We start from the raw sequence: 23478 nt of genomic DNA, 5'->3' as shown, positions 1-23478 counted from the left end.
ACATCAAGCACAACACTTTCGATCATTATATAACACAGGCGATGATTATGGTGTTCAGACAACTCGTCCGTCTGACAACTAGACCATTCGGACAACTCGACATCCCTGTTTACAAAGTTCATGAATGTAAATTCACATGTAAGTTTACGTTGGAAGTATGCCTACACCCACCACGGTTTACAAGCCTTTTTTGGTGAGGCATGCAAGCTCAAATTTGCTAGGTAATAATACCTATTAACTTGGTAGCTAGCTATAATAGTATAATAATATGTCAGCCTAAGTGAATCCTGTTTTTAAAAATAAAAACACTACTGAAAAAAAGAAGAAATCGGTTTTTTTTTTGTTAAATTTTCGACAAACATAAAACGGCACCGGCCCACGGTGTGGGCCTTTAAGTTTTATTTTAAATGCTTTTATGTGGGTAATTTGTGTACGACAACAAAATACAATGTCCAAAGTTTGCCTTAAAGTAGTACTTGTTAAGCAGCCGTATGTTTTGAGATTGGAAATAATAATTTTCGTCTCGGGAGACTTGTTTTTTTTTGCATGTAAAAAAAAACAAAAAAAAAACGTTTTTACCAGTGCTGGTTTCCGATTTAAATGCTAAAAAAGGTTGTCTCCGTCCTGAGACCTCCAGGGGCCGTATTCATGAAACTACTTAAGTCACAAAATAATAAGCACCCCACTTAAATTCCCAACTTAGACGAATCTCACCGACTAAGTGGTATTCACAAAGCGTTTGCGCTAAGTGCCCCGCTTACTTTCGCGTCTTAAGTCTAAGTGTGGTCCGAGCTGACTTAAGCGGGGCACTAGGGTGTCATGGCCGCTTTTTTGCATGTCGCACACCGCCATAATTTTGAGGCTAGAATTCTTCGTAGAGAGCGAGTATTTCGAGAAAGGAGTAATCCTTTAGCAGATTTTACTGACGGTGAACTTTACTCGCGGTATAGATTCGACAGAAACGGTATTTTATTTATTTCTCAGCTGTTAAGAGAGGAAATTCAGTCGCCAACGGAACGATCTTGCGCTATTCCCGCAGAAATCAAGGTCATAATTGCATTGCAGTTTTATGCTTGTGGAACATTTCAAAGAACTATTGGAGACACAATCAAAATTTCTCAGTCATCCGTATCCAGAATGGTCAGCATTGTGTCATCAAGTCTAGCTAGAAAACTTGCTGAATTTGTAAGGTGGCCAGCAGCTGCAGATGAACAAAATATCAAAAGGGGATTTTTCACCATCGCTGGATTTCCGGGCGTAGTTGGACTCATCAACGGAACTCATGTCCGAATCTTGGCACCCTCAACACACAAAGAGCAATTTGTTAACAGGAAAAATTACCACTCCATAAATGTTCAAGTTGTTGTGGACGCAAATAAATGCCCAGTGGCCGGGAAGTACCCACGACTCAAGAGTGCTTCGAGAGAGCCGATTAGCGGACGTGTTTGGGCGCCACCGGCCGGCGGGGAGAGGGGAAAACAATGAGTAAGGTTACTTGTTAGGCGACACTGGCTACCCGTCAAAACCAAGGCTCCTCACACCGTTTCTCCAGGCAGGAAATCGTGCAGAGGCAAGATACAACGGTGCACACAAGTAAGTTGTTTCATTTCGCAATACTTTTTTAAGTTTTGTTTTAATTATAAATTCATGTTTCACAAAATTTCATATTCACACGTTGACATAAGCTGCGTCTTTTTGTGTTTTTGGTAGAACAACTCGAAGTCTTGTTGAACGGACGATTGGGCAGTGGAAACGTCGTTTTCACTGCCTTCATGGTGAAATAAGGCTGTCCCCAGAAAGAACGTGCAGAGTGATTGCTGCATGTGCTGTGCTGCACAACATTGCAAAGCAACGAGGCCTTCCAGACATTGAAGAGGATCACATGAACAACCCTCCACATCCACAGCCAGAACAACCAGTGCACCACGATGATGGCAACCTAGTCAGGAACCACGTAGTTCACACCTATTTCCAGTGAGTTTAAGTTATAATCCACCATTCTGAATTTTACGTTTCCACTCTAAAAAAAGAGAGAGCACCACCCGGGTCTGCATTACACCGTGACCTAAGCATAACTGACGTGTCACTGTTGTTTTTTGCACACAAAAATCAATGACTGACTGAATAACCAAGTCGGCAAAGTTCATGAAATAATTTGCGTTATTTTGATACAATTACATTTTGATACATTTTATTTTGATACATATTGTCTAATAAAATAGGGCGCTAGAAACTTATTGTGCTTGCGGGCCGGGTAGGAGGAGGATGTAATGTAAACAACATAATTTTTGTCAACAACACAACTTTTTTTACTTTTTGGGGATGGCTAGGGACTATAAATAATAATAAATAAAATATTTAAATTGTACCATCTGTTTTTAAGATTTGTTTGAGCCCATTCATCATCCAAATATTCTTTACACCCGTAACAATTATAGCTCTATAATTTAATCAGAAGAAACCCACAAATTATTGCCACAGGTGAGGAGTAGATCAATGCTCGACTACCACCTAGTGCTATTTTAAGGGAAGCCTTCTACCATCATTATTTTCAAACCGCGTGAATCTGTGGACATTTTGTTTTGTGTCCTTCAGAAGGTACCCATCCAGACCCTTTAATTGAAAAACGTTATATTTCAGAAAACGTTATGTTATAACACCACCTTCAAAATAACTATGACAACAAAAATGACAGTTATTTCATATTCAATCGATTCATAGAACAAATTCATTTTATTATCACGACACAAAAACAGTCAAATCATAACTCTACATAGTTATACGGAGCTCCACGACTGCAAACAAAATTCTTTGTCACACAGGGCAATTCAGAGACAATAAACATTGTTAATTTTTGTTCATATTTTTTGTTATACACAAAGATATGGTTGCCCGAAAATCACAGGCAAAACCTATACAAATGTACAAAAAAGCGTCAGCAAATAAATAATAGATAAGACAACAAATAATTATAACTTATTGGTTTAATAACCCCTGTTGCAATACTGCCATGTTGAGGATAATCATCTCTTTCTCTATGAGAAGTTTCTCAATTTCTATCTCTGCTCTTCTTGTCTCCACTTCGCATTTCCGCTGTTCCAGCTTGAGCAGCTTTCCGTACTCCTCATTTTCTTCTGATCTTGTTTTTTTTGTAGGCACCATCGATAATCTACACGCTGACGATGATGGTCCAAATGTGACTGGCAACTCAGTATAAGTGCTGAAGGAAAAAAAAAATAATAATTTGAGTAATACGTAATAAGCTTTAACTAGTAATAACTATCCGCCATACCAGTTATCATTAATTTCAAACGCTTTGTTTAAAAGCAACACGTCACTGAATTTGCTTGACCACCAGTTATTTACACCGCCTTTTTTATTAGTGTTTATAAGCAATAATAGTAACTATATTTACCTGTCATCCGGTGTATCAGCAATGGAACCATGAGCAGCTGATATGGCGACTGCGGGCTCAAAGTTATCATCAGGAGGGAGGCTGTCAATGCCACCAACGATCCCTACGATAGTTGGAGAGTTCTCTCCTATCAGGGTCATCAATCTTTGGTCCATTGGGCTCAGATCAGGTGGGGCAGGTCCTCCTCCTTGAAAGAAACGGTTTTAAAATTGTTGAGAGTTTCCCAAAATTGCAAGTTCGAAAAAGTCAATATCAAACATTATGTGTGCTTTTTCCAAGTTAAGTGTGCATAATAACTAAGTTAACTTAAAGACAATGGACACTATTGGTAATTGTCAAAGACCAGTCCTCTCACTTGGTGTATCTCAACATATGCATTAAATATCAAACCTGTGAAAATTTGAGCTCAATTGGTCGTCGAAGTTGCGAGATAACTATGAAAGAAAAAACACCATTGTCACACGTAGTTGTGTGCTTTTAGATGCTTGATTTCGAGACCTCAAATTCTAAACTTGAGGTCTCGAAATCAACTTCCTGGAAAATTACTTCTTTCTCAAAAACTACGTCACTTCAGAGGGAGCCGTTTGTCATAATGTTTTATAATATCAACCTCTCACTATTAGATTGCTCGTTACCAAGTAAGGTTTTATGCTAATGATTATTTTGAGGAGGTGTTCTTTATGGAGGTATTATTCGTTGAGTATGTTGTTTATGATAAATAAGTTACAAGTTCCCAAATGTTTTTTGACCCATTAATTGATTGATTTGTGAACGGATTTGATTGGTTGATTGGTGTATTATAATATTGTTTTATTAATTTGTTTGTTTATTAATTTATTTATTTATTTATTTATTTGTTTATTTGTTTATTTATTTATTTGTTTATTTATTTATTTATATATTATTATTTTATATTTTGTGTTATTTTTTGTAATTTTGTTTCTTTATTTATTTATTAATATTATTATTCATTTGAAATATTGTTTTAATCATATTATTATTTTCTTCGTTTATTAATTTCTTTTTATTTAAGTGTAGTTATGCCTATTGGTTAGTAATTTTAAAATGTATTTATTCAATTTCGACTATCTGTACTTATTTTGTTGTATTTTGTATAGTTCACTCATTTAAAACAATAAAACAAATGAGTACTACATACCGGTTTTGACTGATTCCTTTCGGTATTTGGAGGCTTCCTCCTTCATCTTACTGTTCATGTTCTGCCATTTCTTCTGAAGTTCCGGCACATCTCGACGGACTGACGGGAAGCTTGAATAAAGGGCCTCTGCAATTTGTCGCCATGCTTCGTGCTTAATTTGGGACGTGACCTTTGACGAAAATTTCGGTCGGAGCACATCGGCCCGCTTCTCCCACTCACTAAGAAGGAGCAACTTCTCCTTCTCGGAAAAATTTGGTTTCCGGACATTTTTCTCCTTCAAGGTTGCGGCCATTGTTGTAATACAATTAATTACAACTGTTTAAACTATGTAGTGCTAAAACGCGCGCGTGTAACATTTTTTTAAAGTGTTAAAACATACTATTTTTCTACCATTAATACATGCCTAAATTCATATTGTGCGTGGACGCGCGCGTTCTAACATGAGGCCAACGCACAAAATAACAAAGAAAACACAATTAATTTGTTTCAAACTATCAACTCCCTCTGTAATTATTTTGTGGCACCGCTGTCGTGAAAAAAATGTATTATAACATTCTCGTCTCGGGGTAGGCCTAATGATAATTGATTGATTGCTCCTGAGTCATCATGGTAACCATTGATGACGTATGCTTCGTGCGCATGTGCACTTACTTGATCTAAACAACTTAACTTGTTTTGACTTAAGTGGGGTACTAAGATAAGTGGGGTACTTAGATGTTTTGTGAACAGCTACTTAAGCGCCCCGCTTAAGTTAGCGGGGTGCTTTAGACTTAAGTGAAAACTTAAGTACTCCACTAAGTTAAGGTTCGTGAATACCGCCCCAGCACCTCAGCAAGTGATATTTTAAAGCATAATTATGAGTAGAAAGGAAAACTTTCTACCACCATTTTCTTCACACCGTGTAAAATTGTAAATTTGTGGACACTGGTTTTTTTCATGTGTTTTGTTTCTATACCAGAACATTGTAACATGTTGTTCTATATAACCAGTATGAAGCAGGCTCATCTCTAAAGGAAACGGAATAAATTGTCTGGTGTTGTTGCTTTTTATGCTGTTTCCTCTTTCTGGTATCGATTTTTTTTTCTTGACATTCTGTGTACAAAAATATCTGTTCCTTTTTTGTTTCTTTCGTTATACTCTTTTCTATGCTTTTATCGATTTTATGCTATTTCATTTAGGAGGCACTGGCGCGTTTGGTAATTACTTATGTACATGTATCTGCACAAAAACGTATTGGTACAGTATAAAGCATTGTGAGGTATGAATCCCTCTTGAGGCAACTTCTCACTAGAAAAACAATCTTAAAAAGACTTATTAAAGGCAGTGGACACTATTGGTAATTGTCAAAGACTAGCCTTCACAGTTGGTGTATCTCAACATAATCATAAAAAACAAATCTGTGAAAATTTGAGCTCAATCGGTCATCCAAGTTGCGAGATAATAATAAAAGAAAAAACACCCTTGCCACACGAAGTTGTGTGCTTTTAAATGGTTGATTTCGAGACCTCAAGTTCTAAATCTGAGGTCTTGAAATCAAATTCGTTGAAAATTACTTCCTTCTCGAAAGCTATGGCACTTCAGAGGGAGCCGTTTCTCACAATGTTTTATACCATCATCCTCTCCCCATTACTTGTCACCAAGAAAGGTTTTATGCTAATAATTATTTTGAGTAATTACCAATAGGGAATACCAGGGCTATACAATTGTGCACAGAGTGTCAGTATGTGGTTGAGCAATTTACTGTAACAACCACAAACTGACAATTAATTAATGGTATTTTTGTCACTCTGTAGTCTGAGCATTTCTAATTTGTCAGTTTGTTGATTTTGTCAGTATGTGGTTTTTGTCATTATGTTGATTGACCTCTGCATGACCAGATGTGCATATTACTTTCATTTTCGCTATGATATTAAACGATTCAAATAATTTTTCTTGAAGAAGTTAATGTGTTTATATTTGTGTCGATGGTTGAGAGTATTATTTAATAAATGATATTTATTCTTACATTTTTAATTTTTAATGAATTAAGAACAATTTGTCAATATGTGGTTGGGTAATTAAAAAATTTTCACTGAGCAATATCTTAATATGTACTCCTGGTTATAAAATGATCTCTTTGGAAAAATCATAATGAGATATGCTTATTAATATTAATTATTTTCATAGTCATGTTTATAACCCCAAACCCGCTTCATCTGGAAAATGAATTTTTCCTTGACATATTTAAATAATATGTTTTTTTTGTCGGGCATATAAAATTGTTTAAACCACAAACTGACAACTAAATTACTATGCCCCTCGGCTTATCCAGGAACTTTTTGTAGAGGGTGGGGCAGGCTCAGCATAATTTGTTTAAGTTTGATTGTTGTGAACAGGCGGACAAGGCAGCACATTGTTACTGATGTGATGCACTATTTTGGGTGCCAGAGTATTGGGGGGGGGGGGGGAACCTGCATTCGATTATAAACTAGGTTTACACAAGTCTTTAGGCCGGACAATAACTGGCTGTACAAACAGTCGTTTTAACTGGTCATTAAATAGGCCTACACACTTCAGCGACAGTGGTCTTTGTATTAAATCATAATTATTACTGGAAATAACTTGAAAACCTGAAAACGGACACCTGTGGCATTAATTCTACTTTTGAACAGTTTTTTTGTTTGTTTATGGATATATTTATAAAAGAAACTAAGTCTAAGTTCTATAGAATATTAGACAACCTGAAACGGGACTCTTTTGAAAATAAAAGTTTTTATACTAGAATTTAGATCCATAGAAAACTAGAATTCAACAGGCGGCGGAGGAAACTGATTTCTAAAGACAATAACTTTAAAAATTCTATAGAAAAGTGGGGAAGCCAATTTTTAAATAAACTTTGCTACATGACTATAATATGTACTGACAGCATCCATCTTCTGAAAACATTCTAAGTGCGACAATGATACTTTCGTATTACAAAAGCTTATAGTTTCATGCACAAAAAAACAATTGTTTTACTACAAGGATACTGCAGAATTGCTGCCGTTATCATTGCAGTAAAGTTAAAGTGAATCTACAGTAAACCATGGTTAGAAATATTACAGTATTACTTCTATAATACTGCAGATTCACTATAGTTTGACTATGGTTTTGATGCAGTTTTGATGCAGTAAAGTTTTAGCATTGTCAAATAAATTACCATTGTTTTAATACAAGGGTACTGCAATATTACTGCAGTTTCTATTGCAGTAAAGTTAAAGTGAATCTACAGTAAAATAAGAGTAGAAATGCTTTAGTATTACTTCTAAAACACTGCAGATTCACTATAGTTTGACTTGGGGTTTGATGCAGTTTTTACTGCAGTAAATTTCAAGTATTATCAAACAAACTACCATTGTTTTACTACAATGATAATGCAGTATTACTGTAGTTTTTATTGCAGTAAAGTTAATGTGAATCTAAAGTAAACTAAGAGTAGAGACACTATAGTATTACTTCTAAAATACTGCAGATTCACTATAGTTTGACTTGGGTTTGGATGCAGTTTTTACTTCAGTAAATTTGTAGTATTATCAAAAAAACTACCATTGTTTTACTACAAGGATACTGCAGTATTACTGTAGGTTTTATTGCAGTAAAGTTAAAGTGAATCTACAGTAAACTAAGAGTAGAAATACTACAGTATTACTTCTTAAATACTGCAGATTCACTATAGTTTGACTTGGGTTTTGATGCAGTTTTTACTGCAGTAAATTTAAAGTATTATCAAACAAACTACTATTGTTTACTACAAGGATACTGCGGTATTACTGCAATTTCTATTGCAGTAAAGTTAAAGTGAATCTACAGTAAAATAAGAGTAGAGACACTATAGTATTACTTCTAAAATACTGCAGATTCACTATAGTTTGACTTGGGGTTTGATGCAGTTTTTACTGCAGTAAATTTCAAGTATTATCAAACAAACTACCATTGTTTTACTACAATGATACTGCAGTATTACTGTAGTTTTTATTGCAGTAAAGTTAATGTGAATCTAAAGTAAACTAAGAGTAGAGACACTATAGTATTACTTCTAAAATACTGCAGATTCACTATAGTTTGACTTGGGTTTGGATGCAGTTTTTACTTCAGTAAATTTGTAGTATTATCAAAAAAACTACCATTGTTTTACTACAAGGATACTGCAGTATTACTGTAGGTTTTATTGCAGTAAAGTTAAAATGAATCTACAGTAAACTAAGAGTAGAAATACTACAGTATTACTTCTTAAATACTGCAGATTCACTATAGTTTGACTTGGGTTTTGATGCAGTTTTTACTGCAGTAAATTTGTTGAATTTTAGCATCTTGTCACTGTGCTCTCAAAACCCAGTGAGTATGTATAGCTTTTTGCTTGTAAAATGTTCATGCTACTCGGGATTTGCACAAAATTTAGTTTGAGATGTCCCATCAGCTACCTGAACTTAGGGGTAAAAGCATATTTCAATCCAAAAAACAAGAAAAAAATTACCCGCCAAAATGTTGAATTTTAACATCTTGTCACTGTGCTCTCAAATCCCAGTGAGTATGTATAGCTTTTTGCTTGTAAAATGTTAATGCAACATGGGATTTGCACAAAATTTAGTTTGAGATGTCCCATCAGCTACCTAAACTTAGGGTTAAAAGCATTTTTCAATCCAAAAAACAAGAACAAAATTACCCGCCAAAATGTTGAATTTTAGCATCTTGTCACTGTTTCTATTAGAAAAACGTCTGGACGATGTTATAAACAGGGAACAAAATATTGTATCATTGTTGCAACGTGTATAAGTTACAATCTAACATGAAATTGAAACTGCAACTTCAGGCAATGTTGCGACAAAACCGTGGCAGCAACGTTCCAAAACAATGTCCAACTGATACGTTGTTGCAACGTTGTATATACGTCAGTATGTAACATGAGGAAAGTGCAACCTTTAGGCAACCTTGAGGCAAAACCTTCTCGCAATGTTGCGATACAACGTCACCATTAAACGTTGTTGAAACATTTTATATAGGTTACGCGGTAACGTGACGACAATGCAACCTTCACGCAACGTTTCTAAAACAACGTCTGGGCGATGTTATTGGAACAGAAAATTGTAGCATTGTTGCAATGTTGCGACAAATCGCGGAAGCAACGTTCGTAAACAATGTCCAATATTGATACGTTGTTGCAATGTTGTATTTACGTAAGCGCAACATTCAGGCAATATTTCTAAGAGAAACGTGCGGCGATGTTTAGGGAACAGACAAAACGCGACAAAACGTGGAAGCAACGTTCCAAAGCAATGTCCGAAAAAAACGCTGTTGCAATGTTGTATATACGTCAGCATGTAACATGACGAAAGCGCAACCTTTTAGCAACATTGCGGCCAAACCTTCTGGCAATGTTTCGACACAACGTCACCATTTAACGTTGTCACAACAATGAATGAACGTTTCTAGTAACATGACGAAACCACAACCTTCAGGCAACGTTTGGAAGAAACGTCCAGGCGATGTTTAGGGAACAGACAATTGTGACATTGCTGCAACGTTTGGTGTAAGTGAGAATGTAACATGACGAAACTGCAACCTTCATGCAACGTTGCGACAAAACATGGAAGCAACGCTCCAAGCAATGTCCGAATAAAACGCTGTTGCAACGTTGTATATACGTCAGCATGTAACATGACGAAAGCGCAACCTTCTAGCAACATTGCGGCCAAACCTTCTGGCAATGTTTCGACACAACGTCACCATTTAACATTGTCACAACAATGTATGAACGTTTCTAGTAACATGATGAAACCACAACCTTCAGGCAACGTTTCTAAGAAACATGCGGGCGATGTTTAGGGAACAGACAATTGTAACATTGTTGCAACGTTTGGTATAGGTGAGAATGTAACATGACGAAACTGCAACCTTCCTGCAACGTTGCGACAAAACGTGGAAGTAACGTTCCAAAGCAATGTCCGAATAAAACGCTGTTGCAACGTTGTATATACGTCAGCATGTAACATGACGAAAGCGCAACCTTCTAGCAACATTGCGACCAAACCTTCTGGCAATGTTTCGACACAACGTCACCATTTAACGTTGTCATAACAATGTATGAACGTTTCTAGTAACATGACGACACCACAACCTTCAGGCAACGTTTCTAAGAAACGTGCGGGAGATGTTTAGGGAACAGACAATTGTAACGTTGTTGCAACGTTTGGTATAAGTTATAATGTAACATGACGAAACTGCAACCTTCATGCAACGTTGCGACAAAACGTGGAAGCAATGTTCCAAAGCAATGTACAACTAAAACGTTGTTGCAACGTTGTACATACGTCAGCATGTAACATGACGAAAGCGCAACCTTCCAGCAACATTGCGGCAGAACTTTCTAGCAATGTTGCGATACAACGTCACCATTTAACGTTGTTGCAACATTGTGTGAACGTTACTAGGTAACATGACGAAGCCGCAACCTGCAGGCAACGTTGCAGTAAGCTCGTGTGTTAGCTGGGTTCTTCTTTTCATATTCTTGAGTCTTTTTTCCCCCTCCTTTACTTTCGCTGCTTCAGTGCACAATTCATTCTGTCAGGAGTGCTTCACGCTCAGTGAACTCTTCCTCTGTGCCTGAACTGAAAAACATATAGAGAACTGTTAAAACAGGTGATTATTTTATTGTATTGATTTATTATTGAATCAACTTTAAAAAATAGAAACTGAGGAAAATGGGTGTTTGCATAATCTAATCTAGTAAACGATTGTGGTTGCTACTGCGACCACAAAATGGCAAGAATATAAGAGGATGGGGACCCTCTGTAGAGTCCCGCTTCCAAAATAAAAGCATGACCCCCACCACACAAACCAGTTCCACTGCCCCTCCCTTTAAAAGCAATCCCCCCACCGAAAAAGTCCTGGCAACGTTCGCTGCTTTCCTATGCTGTGTGGCTAATGTTTTATTATGCTTTTTTAATGAAAAAGATGGATATTAATTTTGGTTTGACCCATATAGATCGGAAAAAAAGGTGTACACAATTTTTGTTTACAAATTCCAACCAAAACAACAATGTGATTTCAAAGTAGGCCCTAATGCAAGGTTGAAGTAAAACGTTCCTTACGCTTTTAAGGACTGCATTTCTGCTTGTCGGTGTGCCTTCAGTAAGGTTTCATTCTGTCCTTACAACCTCTGGGTGTGACTGTTTTCCCGTTTTTAAGAGTGGAGTTGACGTTATCCACAATGGAGTCCCATTCTTTGGCGTTTGTCTCTTTCCCATACGGATTTATGGCAGCAACCTCCTTCAGCAATGCTGAAAACCTTATTTTATCTCCTTTTAGTGTTTTTATTGTAAGATGCACACTGAAAAACGATTTTCATGTTTTTTTTACGTGACGTTTATAATAATAATAATTATGGTTGTACTTGTACTTGTAGAAGACATCTTGTAGTTGTAGCAAATTTGTTTTAGGCTTCTGTAAAAACAAGAAAAATCATTTGGTTAATTTTAGTGCGGGGGAGGGCACAATCAAGTCTTTTCATGGCTTGTAATGTTTTTATTTGTCAGTTTGTTTGCAAAGAGAAAGAATACGAACATGACGAAAGCAATTATTTTTTACTCAGCTTACACTATAATGAACACTCGACTGTATCTTTGCAAAATCCAGAAAGAAAAGTAGTTCAAACACAACACAAAATCTAAGATTAAAACGTTTTTTTAAATAAAAAAAATATATGTTTACTAATACTAATGTGACCCTCTGTAATACTTAAGATAGTCATATAAGGATAGAGGCTAACGGCAAGTTGTTTTCTTTACACTCGGTGCAAATGGCTTTAAATAAACAGCTATGTCTCAAGATCAGGACATGTGATCTTAGATAATCGATGGAATACAACAAAATGCAACTAAAACTTGGCCGATGCTCCTGATCGGAAATGTTTTAAAGAAAAACTACTTATAAATAGCAACTCTTGTCAAATAAACTACAAGGGTATAGTTCAACAAATAAATAATGAACTTGTATTCAGAAAACTAAACCGGGACAAATCTTTAGTCCGGCAATCAATCAATTCCATTAACTCTCCAATTATCTCGAAATGAATAAAAATTGAATCAATAGTGGTTGAAGATAAACACCAGTTTACAATAATGTACATAAATGATGATTTTAGAGGGAAAATGTATGAAAAATAAACCAAAAGATTATTACCTGAAACAGACGAAGACAAAATACATGTTGTCAGGTCTTCGCTGGAATCATTATGAGGGTGGCGGAAGCGCGGGAAATTGGAATGCTGTCCAAGAGAGGGCGCTTCTCTTGAGTAATTAAATGTTACATAATAAGTAAGTGCAATAAAAATAACAGTGGGGGTACAATTTCTATGACCGTCACATCATTCCCCTCTTTGAGGAAATGTTGTCCTCAACATTTCTTTACATGCACAGTATTTACAGAAAAATAATTATGTGCAAAGTTTATACAAGGAAACTAAATATTACTTGCATTGCCTAGTAACACAATTAGAAACACTTGAAATCGCTACTGAATAATGTATTTTCTACTACTCAGAAAATTTTAGAACACGTGAAGTGTATAAAAACTTCAACATAAGAGAGTCGCAAAATTTCACTGCAATCTTTCTTCGCTTAGGCTACTTACTTTTAGTAAGCTAGAAAAAAAAACCAGCAATTTTTGCATTACGGCAGTATATTAAAGTAAATACACCATCTCATAAATCACTATTTACAATACATATTAACAAGGGAAATCTAGATTGGGCTGTGTTCTTGTAGAAGGAGTCTGAAACACTTTCTTTCGGGTTTCAGCCATCTTTGGGTCCTTCCACTTTTCAAACAGTCTGCGTCCTCGGCTAACTTTAGTCTGCCTTGACTGAAGTTGGACTCTGTGTTGCTCGGTTTGTCAAAGATAGTCATAGTTCAGTCTGTTGACGGGCCGTCTGAGTCTAGTTGGTCTTTGGCTTGGTGGTGAGGTGCACGATGAGCTCTCCGTGTTTGTTTCATCCACACTTTCAGTTGTGTAAACTGGAGATAGTGATGGATGTGAAGGAGATGTGCTTATGTTCTCTGGGGTAAGCACTGGGGGTGACAATGAAGGAGACATAGAAGTGATGTTCTCTGGTCTCGCATCTATCGTAACTGGTGTGAGTTCTGGTGGTGATAATGAAGAAGATTGCATGTCATGTGTTGTCTCTACAGGTAGAAAATTGATGTCGATCTCATCCTCACTAGAACTTATATCATCCTCCACTGTGGGTTTGGATGGTACTTGCTCGATTTCTTGTGTTGTTCGAGTGTCAGCTCCGTTTACATTTGCTGTTGCCTCCTTTATGTTTTCATCTTCGATAGGAAGAAACATACAAGGGGTCAGCATATTCCTATGGACGGTTCTCTCTTTACCATCGTCGAGGGAGTGGACAGTGTAGACAGGGACGTCTGAGTGTTTAGAGATGACAACGTAAGGTTGAGTTTCCCATCGGTCTGCTAGTTTAATGGTTCCAACAAGATGTTTGTTTTGAATGAGGACTCTATCACCGATTTGAAGATGAGCTGTGTGTGTGCCTCGGTCGTATAAGCGCTTTCGTTTTGCCTGTGCTTGTTTGACGAGATCACTTGCTTTTTTGTAGGCGAACTGAAGTCTGCCTTTGAGTTGCTCTATGTACTCTTCGTAGGACGTTGTATCCTCTTCGTTTGCTTTCAGTCCAAACATCAGATCTACTGGTAAATGCGGATGTCGACCAAACATGGTAAATGCGGATGTCGACCAAACATGAGGTAGAAGGGAGCGTATTCAGTAGAGTCATGGCCAGTAGAGTCATGGCGAGTTGAGTTGTAAGCATTAGTCATTACACCAACGAATTGTTTCCAGTTCTTCTTTTGTTCAGTCTCAAGTGTTCCTAGCAAATTAAGAAGTGTGTGGTTGAAGCGTTCTGTGAGACCATTTCCTTTAGGGTGGTAAGGGGTGGTCCTACTCTTTTTGATGCCTGAGATTTTGCAGAGCTCTCGGATCAGCTGACTTTCGAAGTTTCTACCTTGGTCGGCATGCAGTCTGACGGGAAAGCCGTAGTGTTGGATGATGTTATCCCAAAGAACTTTTGCAACTGTGTCTGCTTTCTGATCTCTTGTTGGAAAGGCCTGTGCATACTTGGTGAAATGGTCTGTTACAACAAGTATGTTCTCATAACCTCCCTTACTTCGCTCTAGCTTGAGATAATCTATACATAGCAGCTCCATCGGTTCTGAGGTGTTGATGGTGACCAGGGGTACTCTTGTTTTTGCGGATGGTGTTTTTCTGAGGCAACATCTCTCACAGCGTTCACACCATTCCTTTACATCATGTGCCATCTTGGGCCAGAAGAAGCGGTTCCTCACCATGTCGATAGTTCTTTCATACCCAAAATGGCCAAAGTCATCGTGAAGGTGTTTCATCACTGTGGTCTTGTACTGCTGTGGTAGAGCTAGTTGTTCAGCTGATGACCCATCTTGTTTCTGTATCACTCTGTGCAATAACCCATCTCTCATGTGTGAAGTTTCTTCCATTGCTTCAAGTGAAGAAGACAACCACTGCGTTCTCGAGTTCTTTCTGCTAGAATTGGTTTCTTGCCCTTCTCAAGATAGTATAGAGTTCTGGAGATATCAGGATCTGACCTTTGAGCTAAAACGAGTTCAGTGTGAGACACTCGAGGTAGTTCATTGGCAGAGAGATGTGGTTGACTCTGCACAATGTGTTCACATCTAGCTGTTTGACGACTGTGGATTTATGTATTGGTAATCAGCATGTAATTATCTATTAATTAAAACTGTTTCCACGCTCATGCAAGAGGTGCGCCACGAAACTTCATTTCTAAGCACATTTTCACTGCAAACCCTGTGGTCTATTAAGGATGCATTTTCCAACACATACTTCACCCAGGTACCATAATAAATACTTAACCAGTATGTACTTGACAAACTGTGTAACAACTTTTAAGTTTAAAAACTTTTTTGAAAAGATTACTTTTTACTAAACATTTTTTTTATTTTCACACTTATTTTCACTACCTTTTTCATAGATTGACAAACTGCTGATAGACATGCACTATATCTTCAAGAGATCACCCAAGAAATGGAGAGAATTTCAGAGGCTATCAGACACACTGCACACTCATGTCATCAAACCTGTCAGGGCTTCAGGAACACGATGGATTGACCACAGAAAAAAAGCTGTTGAATCTCTTGACAAAGACTACAGTCTTGGTCAATCTGGTATCAGGTAATATAAAAGACATAGCAGCAGCGGATCAAGCTAAACTGAAGGGGTACCTCAAGACACTGAAGTCAGCCAAATTTGTTTTGTATCTGGCATTCTATGCTGACATCTTGCATGACTTGGCTCAGCTTTCCCTTGCATTTCAGTCTAATGAAGCACTTGTCTATGAAGTGAGAGCCAACACTGGATACACTTGGTATGAGGAAGACAAACCCAGGGAGACGGACAAGTGCGGTACTAGAAGAAGTTACACAAGATGACAATTGGACTTTCAGAGGGCACAAACTCACTGTGGGAAAATTCACTTTGGAAGCATACAACAAGATGGCAGAAGCTACCATCAGTGATGTAGTCAGCTGTGTTGATTCTCGACTGAGATCCTTTGCAGAGGATGAAGTTTTGGTAGCAGCTGATATCTTCGATCCCACCAACTACCCTTCTTCAAGTTCTGACAAGAAAACAGTCCGTGAATATGGAAATGAACATATCAAACGAATACTGGGTGATTGGAGATTATGTCTAGGACTTGGCATCACTGAAACTCTCCTGCGTATCTCAACAGAAGGGCCAGAGCCTGTCCTGTTTGATCCACAGCCTGCAGTTTCCAGGTGGTGGAAAAGCTGTATAACATCCAGACGACCAAACACTCAGCGGACACCAACACAGGAAGTTGAGGAGGAGATGCCAAGTGATGATCATGATGACTCTGAGTCACCAGATTCAGAACAGCAGTTCAAGATGTTCAACTCAGATGATGAGGAGAAGCAGCAAGATGAGGAGGATGAGTAGATGGATGAAGCAGTTGAAACTGACTTTGACTTCGGAGATTGGTAACCTGTTTAAGTATTTTGATGACTATATATTGCACTTCTGTTGGCTCGGTCATTGCATCATGAAATGTAATAAAAGACTCTGGTGGTAAAGTTACAAGTTAGTATCATGGTCTTGTTTATTGTTTACTCATCGTCTTAAACTACTGTATTTTTACAACTATTTAAGCAGTTTCTTGCACACATGTAAACAGCGACAATAATTAAATAAATGAATGGGTTGGAAAATGGACCACCGTCTTGAAATCAGAGGAAAGTTAAGTATACATAAGTAGTCATCAACAAATACAAGTTTGAAAATGGCCTTGGTGCCCTTTCAGTTGGCCTTGGTGCCCCTTTCTTTTTTGGAGCCTTTGAGGCCAAGTGGCCTTGCCCCTCTGAAGCTAAAGGTTGAGGCCTGTCTTTGACGAAAAAAGTTAATACAATATAGAAAACGGGTGCATTCTAGCTGACTCGTAATTGTGTGTTTGAAGGATATAGTTAATAAGTTTAATTTTTTGGCGGTGGTCTAGTTGATAAATAACGTTGATGTAGAAAACTTGTTTGATGACTTGGTCAGAAAAGGTGATTTGTGGTTGGAGGGGCATGCTGGGGAAGAAGTTTAAATAAAAGGCTTTATTAGTTGGAGGCTAGACGAAGTTTGAGGTGATTGGTGAAAATAAAATAATAATTGAATTGATGGAGGGTATTTGGATATTAATATAAATTGTGTTATGGTAGAGAAAAATAGGTGTAATTTAGAAGAACTAATTAGAGTTAGAATAAAAACAGTATATTCGGACTTTTTAGATGTTATGCTAGTAGTGAAAAAATCCTTAACAACCTCTTTTATTTAGGAAAAAAAACAAAAACCGACTCGTCAGGTGCAGTATGCTTAGAGGTGTGGCAGGTTTCGTCTCATGAGACTGCACTACCTGCTTGTTTAGGGAATTTTTTTATAGGAGTATGATTAGGGGACAGGTTAAAATAAGTTTAAACAAAACAAAACGAAATTAGTAATGAAAAAAGTTGTTGTAAAAATAATCTTACCTTGGTAGTGAGGTTACAGTTGGAGAATGATGATTGATGTATACAGTTGGAGAGTAGGTGATTTGTTTTGTTTTTTACAAAAACACTGAAATTGTAAATTTGAACAAAACACTTGTTTTGACAGGGAGTGGTTGTAAAGAAAAAAAACTAAGGAGAAGGTTTGCGATGGAAATAAAAATAAAATAAAAAAGCTTACCAGGTAGATGGACACAAAGGAATAATTTGAAGAAACTGGCACAAAGTTGTTGTGAGATGAAGGTTGATGAAGGTTGAAGAGAAACTTGGAGTAACAGGATGAAGATAAACTGCGCCAATAAGGTATCTAAACACTTACAAATTGTCAGATATATCGGAACCTTAAACAGTATGCCAAAAAATAATTATTCATTTCGAGTCACCGTTAATTTCTGCACATTTTGACACAATTTGTGTTGCGCTACGATGTTGTTTAGTGGATTTATGGGCACTTGAGTGGCTTAAGGTCGAATTTCAAAAGTTGTAAGAGCCCCTATTCAAGCTAGATCGTTGTATTGTGACGCATAAGATCAGCGTTTCTTTTGCCCACCTTTTATAAACAATTTTTTTGTCGCTTGTTTGATAAATCGGTTGTGATGAACATCAGCAATAATTTTCAGTAACCAAGCAAAGGGGTCAAAGATGGGAGGCATACAACAATATGGGTTAAGAGCCAGAATCCCTGATTATGATGAGACAGGAAAAGGTGGTTCAAGATAACAGGAAAGATGGCTCAAATGACCAAACAGGAAAGAGGACGGATCGTTGGTTTGATAGAAGCCGGTACGTCGATGCGAGCTGCAGCTAATGGTTACAACGTCACCAGCGACGGTCAGTAAATGATGAAATGGCTACCAAGCTCAGGGAAATGGGGACGACCTGTCAAGTAGTGGCCGTCCGATGGGAGACTTCTGCAGCAGAAGAAAGTGAACAAGTCCATCTATCCTGACGCCACTCTCGAGGGATTGCGACGCATCCTGATCAGGAAATGGCAGGGGATTGACCAGGTACAGATCAGAGATCTCATTGATATATGAGAAGACGACTCCTTGCCGTTCAGGACAGTGATGGAGGACACACTAAGAACTGAGGACACGATATCAGCAGTTTTAGAGTTAAAGATACGGCAATAAATTTCATGGTCAAGTAAACGAAACGAGTTTGTGTCTTTTGTCTTGATTTTGTCTGTGTGTGGTGCTTGTGCGAGTTCCCTTCTGGAATTGGGGTGAATAGGGGCTTTTGCAACTTTTGACATTCGACCTTAAGCCACTCAAGTGCCCATAAATCCACCCAACAACATCGTAGCGCAACACAAGATGTGTCAAAATGTGCAGAAGTTAACGGTGAATAAAAATGAATAATTATTTGTTTTTTTTACTATTTCAGGTTCCGATAAATCTGACCATTTGTAAGTGCTTAGATACTTTATTGGCGCAGTTTAGATGGTTTTTAACACAGTGAATATTGACAACGATTCAAAGGTGGAGTAGCACGATGACGGTGTACGATGCTCAATAAATGTTGAAGATGTGATTGATGTAAGATTCGTATAGGATGATACTGTATTGAGGAGATGGGTGCGCAGGAAAAACGTATGTGATTTTTGTTATGATATGAAACGAAACTAAAAGCGTGGTGATTGGTTAACAAATTTAGGGTAAGGAACTGATTGGTTGAAAGAAGCGGGAAAAAATAAAAGTATAGGAGTGGTGATTGGTTGAAGATTTGGGTAGGGCCCTGATTGGTTGAAGATGGCGGGAAAAAAACAAGGGGTTGATCTATTTTAATAATAGGTGTGATGGAAAGGGAGGGTGAGGGGAGATGAGTTGGTAAGATAGGATATTTAACAGTCTCAATTTAGCGGATGCAGTGGATGGTACGTCTGGCTTAGGTCTGCTTCGGATATATTTCCTTCATCAAGTTTTAGGTTGGTTGCAATACCATGCATATGGGGCTCATCAAATTGTGAGTATGGGCGCTAGACAGCATTTGAAAAGGACACTAAAATACATAAAATTGAACGTCGTATTTAATTAATCTAGGGATCTTTGCCCGATGGTAGTTGTAACAAGTGTTATGGTCAACTTGTATAGCGCCCTCCTGTGACAGCTGCTTAAGCTGCATGGGTTCTAGGAACACACACAGTGTAGACACATTGTATTCACATGTTTGATGAGTTATGACAACACGATATGATTAAGCCCAGAACGTCTCCGACTGAGTTATTTAGTAGTATTTAAGTGACACAAAAACTATAACATGGTGTCAGAAGTGCTTTCGTGTATTTGGTCAACACATAGAAGAAGATTTTCCAGGAAAAGAACAGCAAAAGGCAACAGAATTATCCGAGGCTGTACTGTGAAAATTGTGTGCTCTGTGTACATGTGATCAGGTGATTACCCATAGTGAAGAAGTGATCTTCTAACAGGTAACCAAACTTGCTTTAGAAATTGTGCTAAGTAAGACAAGACAAAGAAAATTGTAGAAATTGTGCTACAAATCATCATCAACTGATAAAGAAACTGTCCAAGAGATCCGTCAAGAAAGACAACAACAATTGAATTTATTAATCGAATTCCTGCAGTATCAGATATTTTTGTGTTTGAGTTTAGTTATTGATCCTGGGGGATGGGTCTGACCCCTTCCATGATTTAGCTGATTAGTATAAGTCTTGGGAGTAAGTACCTGGGTAGATTTCTGAACTCGAGCATAATTATTATCTCCCTGCAGTTGCAAATATCGAACAATGGACAAAATGTTGGTAGAAGGAAACTAACTTTTGCTTCAGATAGACTCAGGAGCAACTTGTAACGTGATCCCGAAACAGCTTATCGGAGATGTACAGCTCACAGAGACTAATCAGGTGTTGTCCATGTACAACAAGGCAACACTGAGACCACTTGGACGGTGTAAATTGAAGGTGGTCAATCTCAAGAACCAGAAGAAGTACAAGGTGGACTTCGTTGTTGTAAACGATGAAGGAGTGACACCCATTCTAGGTAGCAGAACAGCGCAACAAATGAGCTTGATAGAGGTTCATTACGAGAACATTGCGTATGTTGCTCCACCAATGCAGCCAGTGAAGTCAGCAGAACAACTGATCACTGAGTTTGCAGATGTCTTTGAAGGCACAGGATGCCTGGAGAGCAAATATCACCTGGATGTGGACTCTACTGTCACACATGTAGTGCACCCACCGAGACGGGTACCAGTTGCTTTGAAACAGAAGTTGAAGGGAGAATTGGAGAAACTGACCGCAGCAGAAATCATTAAGCCGGTTGATACACCTACTCCATGGGTATCAAGCCTGGTTTGTGTCGTTAAGCCACAAAAGCTGCGAATTTGTCTCGACCCCAAAGATCTCAACAAAGCACTAAACAGAAGTCACTACCCAATGAAGACGATTGATGATATCCTTCCCAACTTGAACAATGCCAAAGTATTCTCGGTGCTAGATGCAAAGAACGGATTTTGGCATGTTGAGCTCGATGAAGACAGCTCACATTTGACGACGTTCAACACACCATTTGGCAGATACAGATGGTTGCGAATGCCATTTCGAATCAGCACAGCACCAGAGGAATTTAAGCGCAGACAAGACCAAGTCATAGAAGGTCTTGATGGAGTTCAAACCATATCATCCTTGTGTACGGGAAAGGTGATACAATGGCTGAGGCAACAGCCGACCACGACATGAAGCCTAAAGCACTGTTAGAAAGATGTCGTGCGAGAAATTTAAAGCTAAACAAAGCCAAGTTGAAGCTCAAAATGAAGCAGGTGCCATTCATGGGACACCTCATCACAGCAGAAGGGCTCAAGCCTGACCTAGCAAAGGTGAAAGCTGTAGAGGAGATGCCTAAGCCATTGAACAAAACAGAGCTGCAAAGATTCATCGGCTTTGTAAATTACCTCAGCAAGTTTCTTCCACAGCTGAGCGATGCCTGTGAGCCACTGAGAAAGTTGACACAGAAAGACGCAGACTGGTGTTGGTTAGATAGCCATGACAAAGCTGTAGAGGCTATTACTAAGATAAACCACAGCACCAGTATTGAAGTACTACGATCCGAAAGACGAGCTAACTCTGCAGTCCGATGCATCACAGACCAGACTTGGGGCAGCGTTGATGCAGAATGGTCAACCTGTTACATATGCCAGCAGAGCCCTCACTGACAGTGAAACCAGATATGCTCAAATCGAGAAAGAGCTGCTATCAGTTATCTTGGCCTAGAACGCTTTCATCAGTACACATACGGTCGTCGAGTGAATGTGCAGACAGACCACAAGCCACTTGAGATGATTGTCCTCAAACCTCTACATCGAGCACCGAAGCGTTTGCAGAGGATGCTGATGAGATTACAGACCTATGATGTAAAGGTCTCATATCACCAAGGCAAAGAGATGTATCTGCCCGATACACTGAGTAGAGCCGTATCTACCTGAGAAATCACAAGACCGATTTCAGCAAGAGTTGGAAACAGTTAATATGATCCAACACTTGCCTATCACACCACAACGACTACAGAACCTTCAACAGCTCACAGCAGATGATCAAACTCTCATGTTACTGAAAGATGCCATTTTGAATGGCTGGCCTGCCACAAAACTGGATATTCCCAAACCACTCACTCCATACTTTGACATCAGAGATGAAGTAAGCATCCAGGATGGACTTCTCTTCAAAGGAGAATGAGTCCTCGTACCAAAGTCCCTCCGCAGTGATATGCTTCAACGCATACACTCTTCTCACCTCGGCATTGAAGGATGTCTTCGTCATGCTCGAGAATGTCTGTACTTGCCAGGTATCACAGCTGAGGTGAAAGATCTGCAGATCACTCGAGTCAAAACAACAGAAGGAACCCCTACATCCACATGAAATTCCAACTAGACCATGGGCAAGAATTGGAGCAGACCTGTGTGTTCAAGGTGACAACAACTATCTCATCACAGTCGACTACTACTCCAACTTCTGGGAAATCGGCTACCTAGAAGACACCACTGCAAAGACAGTCATCAGAAAGCTCAAAGCTAACTTGCTCGCCATGGTATTCCTGATGTGCTCATCACTGACAACGGACCACAGTTTACATCAGAACAGTTCAAAAGTTTCAAAACGACTTGGGAGTCCAGACATACGACTTCATCTCCGTACTATCCTCAGAGCAATGGCAAAGCAGAACAAGCAGTTAAAACGGCTAAAACACTGTTGAAGAAAGCCAGAAAATCCAAAGCAGATCCGTACTTGGCGCTCCTGGATTTCCGCAACACCCCATCCCAAGGACTGTCTAGCAGCCCAGTTCAAGGGCTGATGAATCGAAGGACCAAAACACTACTGCCATCAACCCGTAAATTGCTCAGGCAAAAAATCATCAAGAAGGTGCCACAACAACTGACCGACAACAAGAAACGACAGGCATATTACTACAACAAAGGAGCAAAAGACCTGCATCCACTGACAGTTGGTGACACGGTTCGAATCAGGCCAATAAGAGAGAAGGATGAGTAGAAGAAGGCAACCATAACCCGACAGTCAACTGAACCTCGATCAAACGAAGTGATGACCCAAACTGGCAAAACCTATCGAAGAAACCGTAAAGATCTCCGTCACACCAGAGAAGAGTTCAGTCCGACCAACCCAAACTTTGAAGCCATCGAACCACTAAGCGAACCAACCGTCGAAGAAAAAATTCAAACAACCACAAGACGCAGAACAACCACCACCACAGATGACAACCAGATCAGGACGAACAGTGAAATGACCGTCTCACCTCACTGACTTT

At 38.7% G+C, this 23478-nt stretch overlaps 2 protein-coding genes across 2 annotated transcripts; one reads left to right on the top strand and one right to left on the bottom strand.

The window, feature by feature from the left end:
• Nucleotides 1-1137: 1137 nt before the first annotated feature.
• LOC117299212 (putative nuclease HARBI1) lies at nucleotides 1138-3281 on the top strand. Its single transcript, XM_033782671.1, has 4 exons — nucleotides 1138-1185; nucleotides 1553-1593; nucleotides 1711-1974; nucleotides 3156-3281. Exons 1-4 carry the CDS (start codon nucleotides 1138-1140, stop codon nucleotides 3166-3168), a joined length of 366 nt encoding a protein of 121 aa, XP_033638562.1. The 3' UTR covers nucleotides 3169-3281.
• A 130-nt stretch (nucleotides 3282-3411) lies between these two features.
• Nucleotides 3412-4866, bottom strand: LOC117299211 (nuclear apoptosis-inducing factor 1-like). The gene is made up of 2 exons (XM_033782670.1): nucleotides 4575-4866; nucleotides 3412-3602 (listed from the first exon to the last, which is right to left on the bottom strand). The coding sequence occupies exons 1-2, from the start codon at nucleotides 4864-4866 to the stop codon at nucleotides 3412-3414; spliced, it is 483 nt and encodes a 160-aa protein (XP_033638561.1).
• Nucleotides 4867-23478: the final 18612 nt, after the last annotated feature.

Source organism: Asterias rubens, chromosome 14 (genome assembly GCF_902459465.1).
Source record: "Asterias rubens chromosome 14, eAstRub1.3, whole genome shotgun sequence".
NCBI classification, from domain to species: domain Eukaryota; kingdom Metazoa; phylum Echinodermata; class Asteroidea; order Forcipulatida; family Asteriidae; genus Asterias; species Asterias rubens.
The sequence above is the reverse complement of the archived record's forward strand: the minus strand, read 5'-3'. Positions and strand labels throughout refer to the sequence as shown.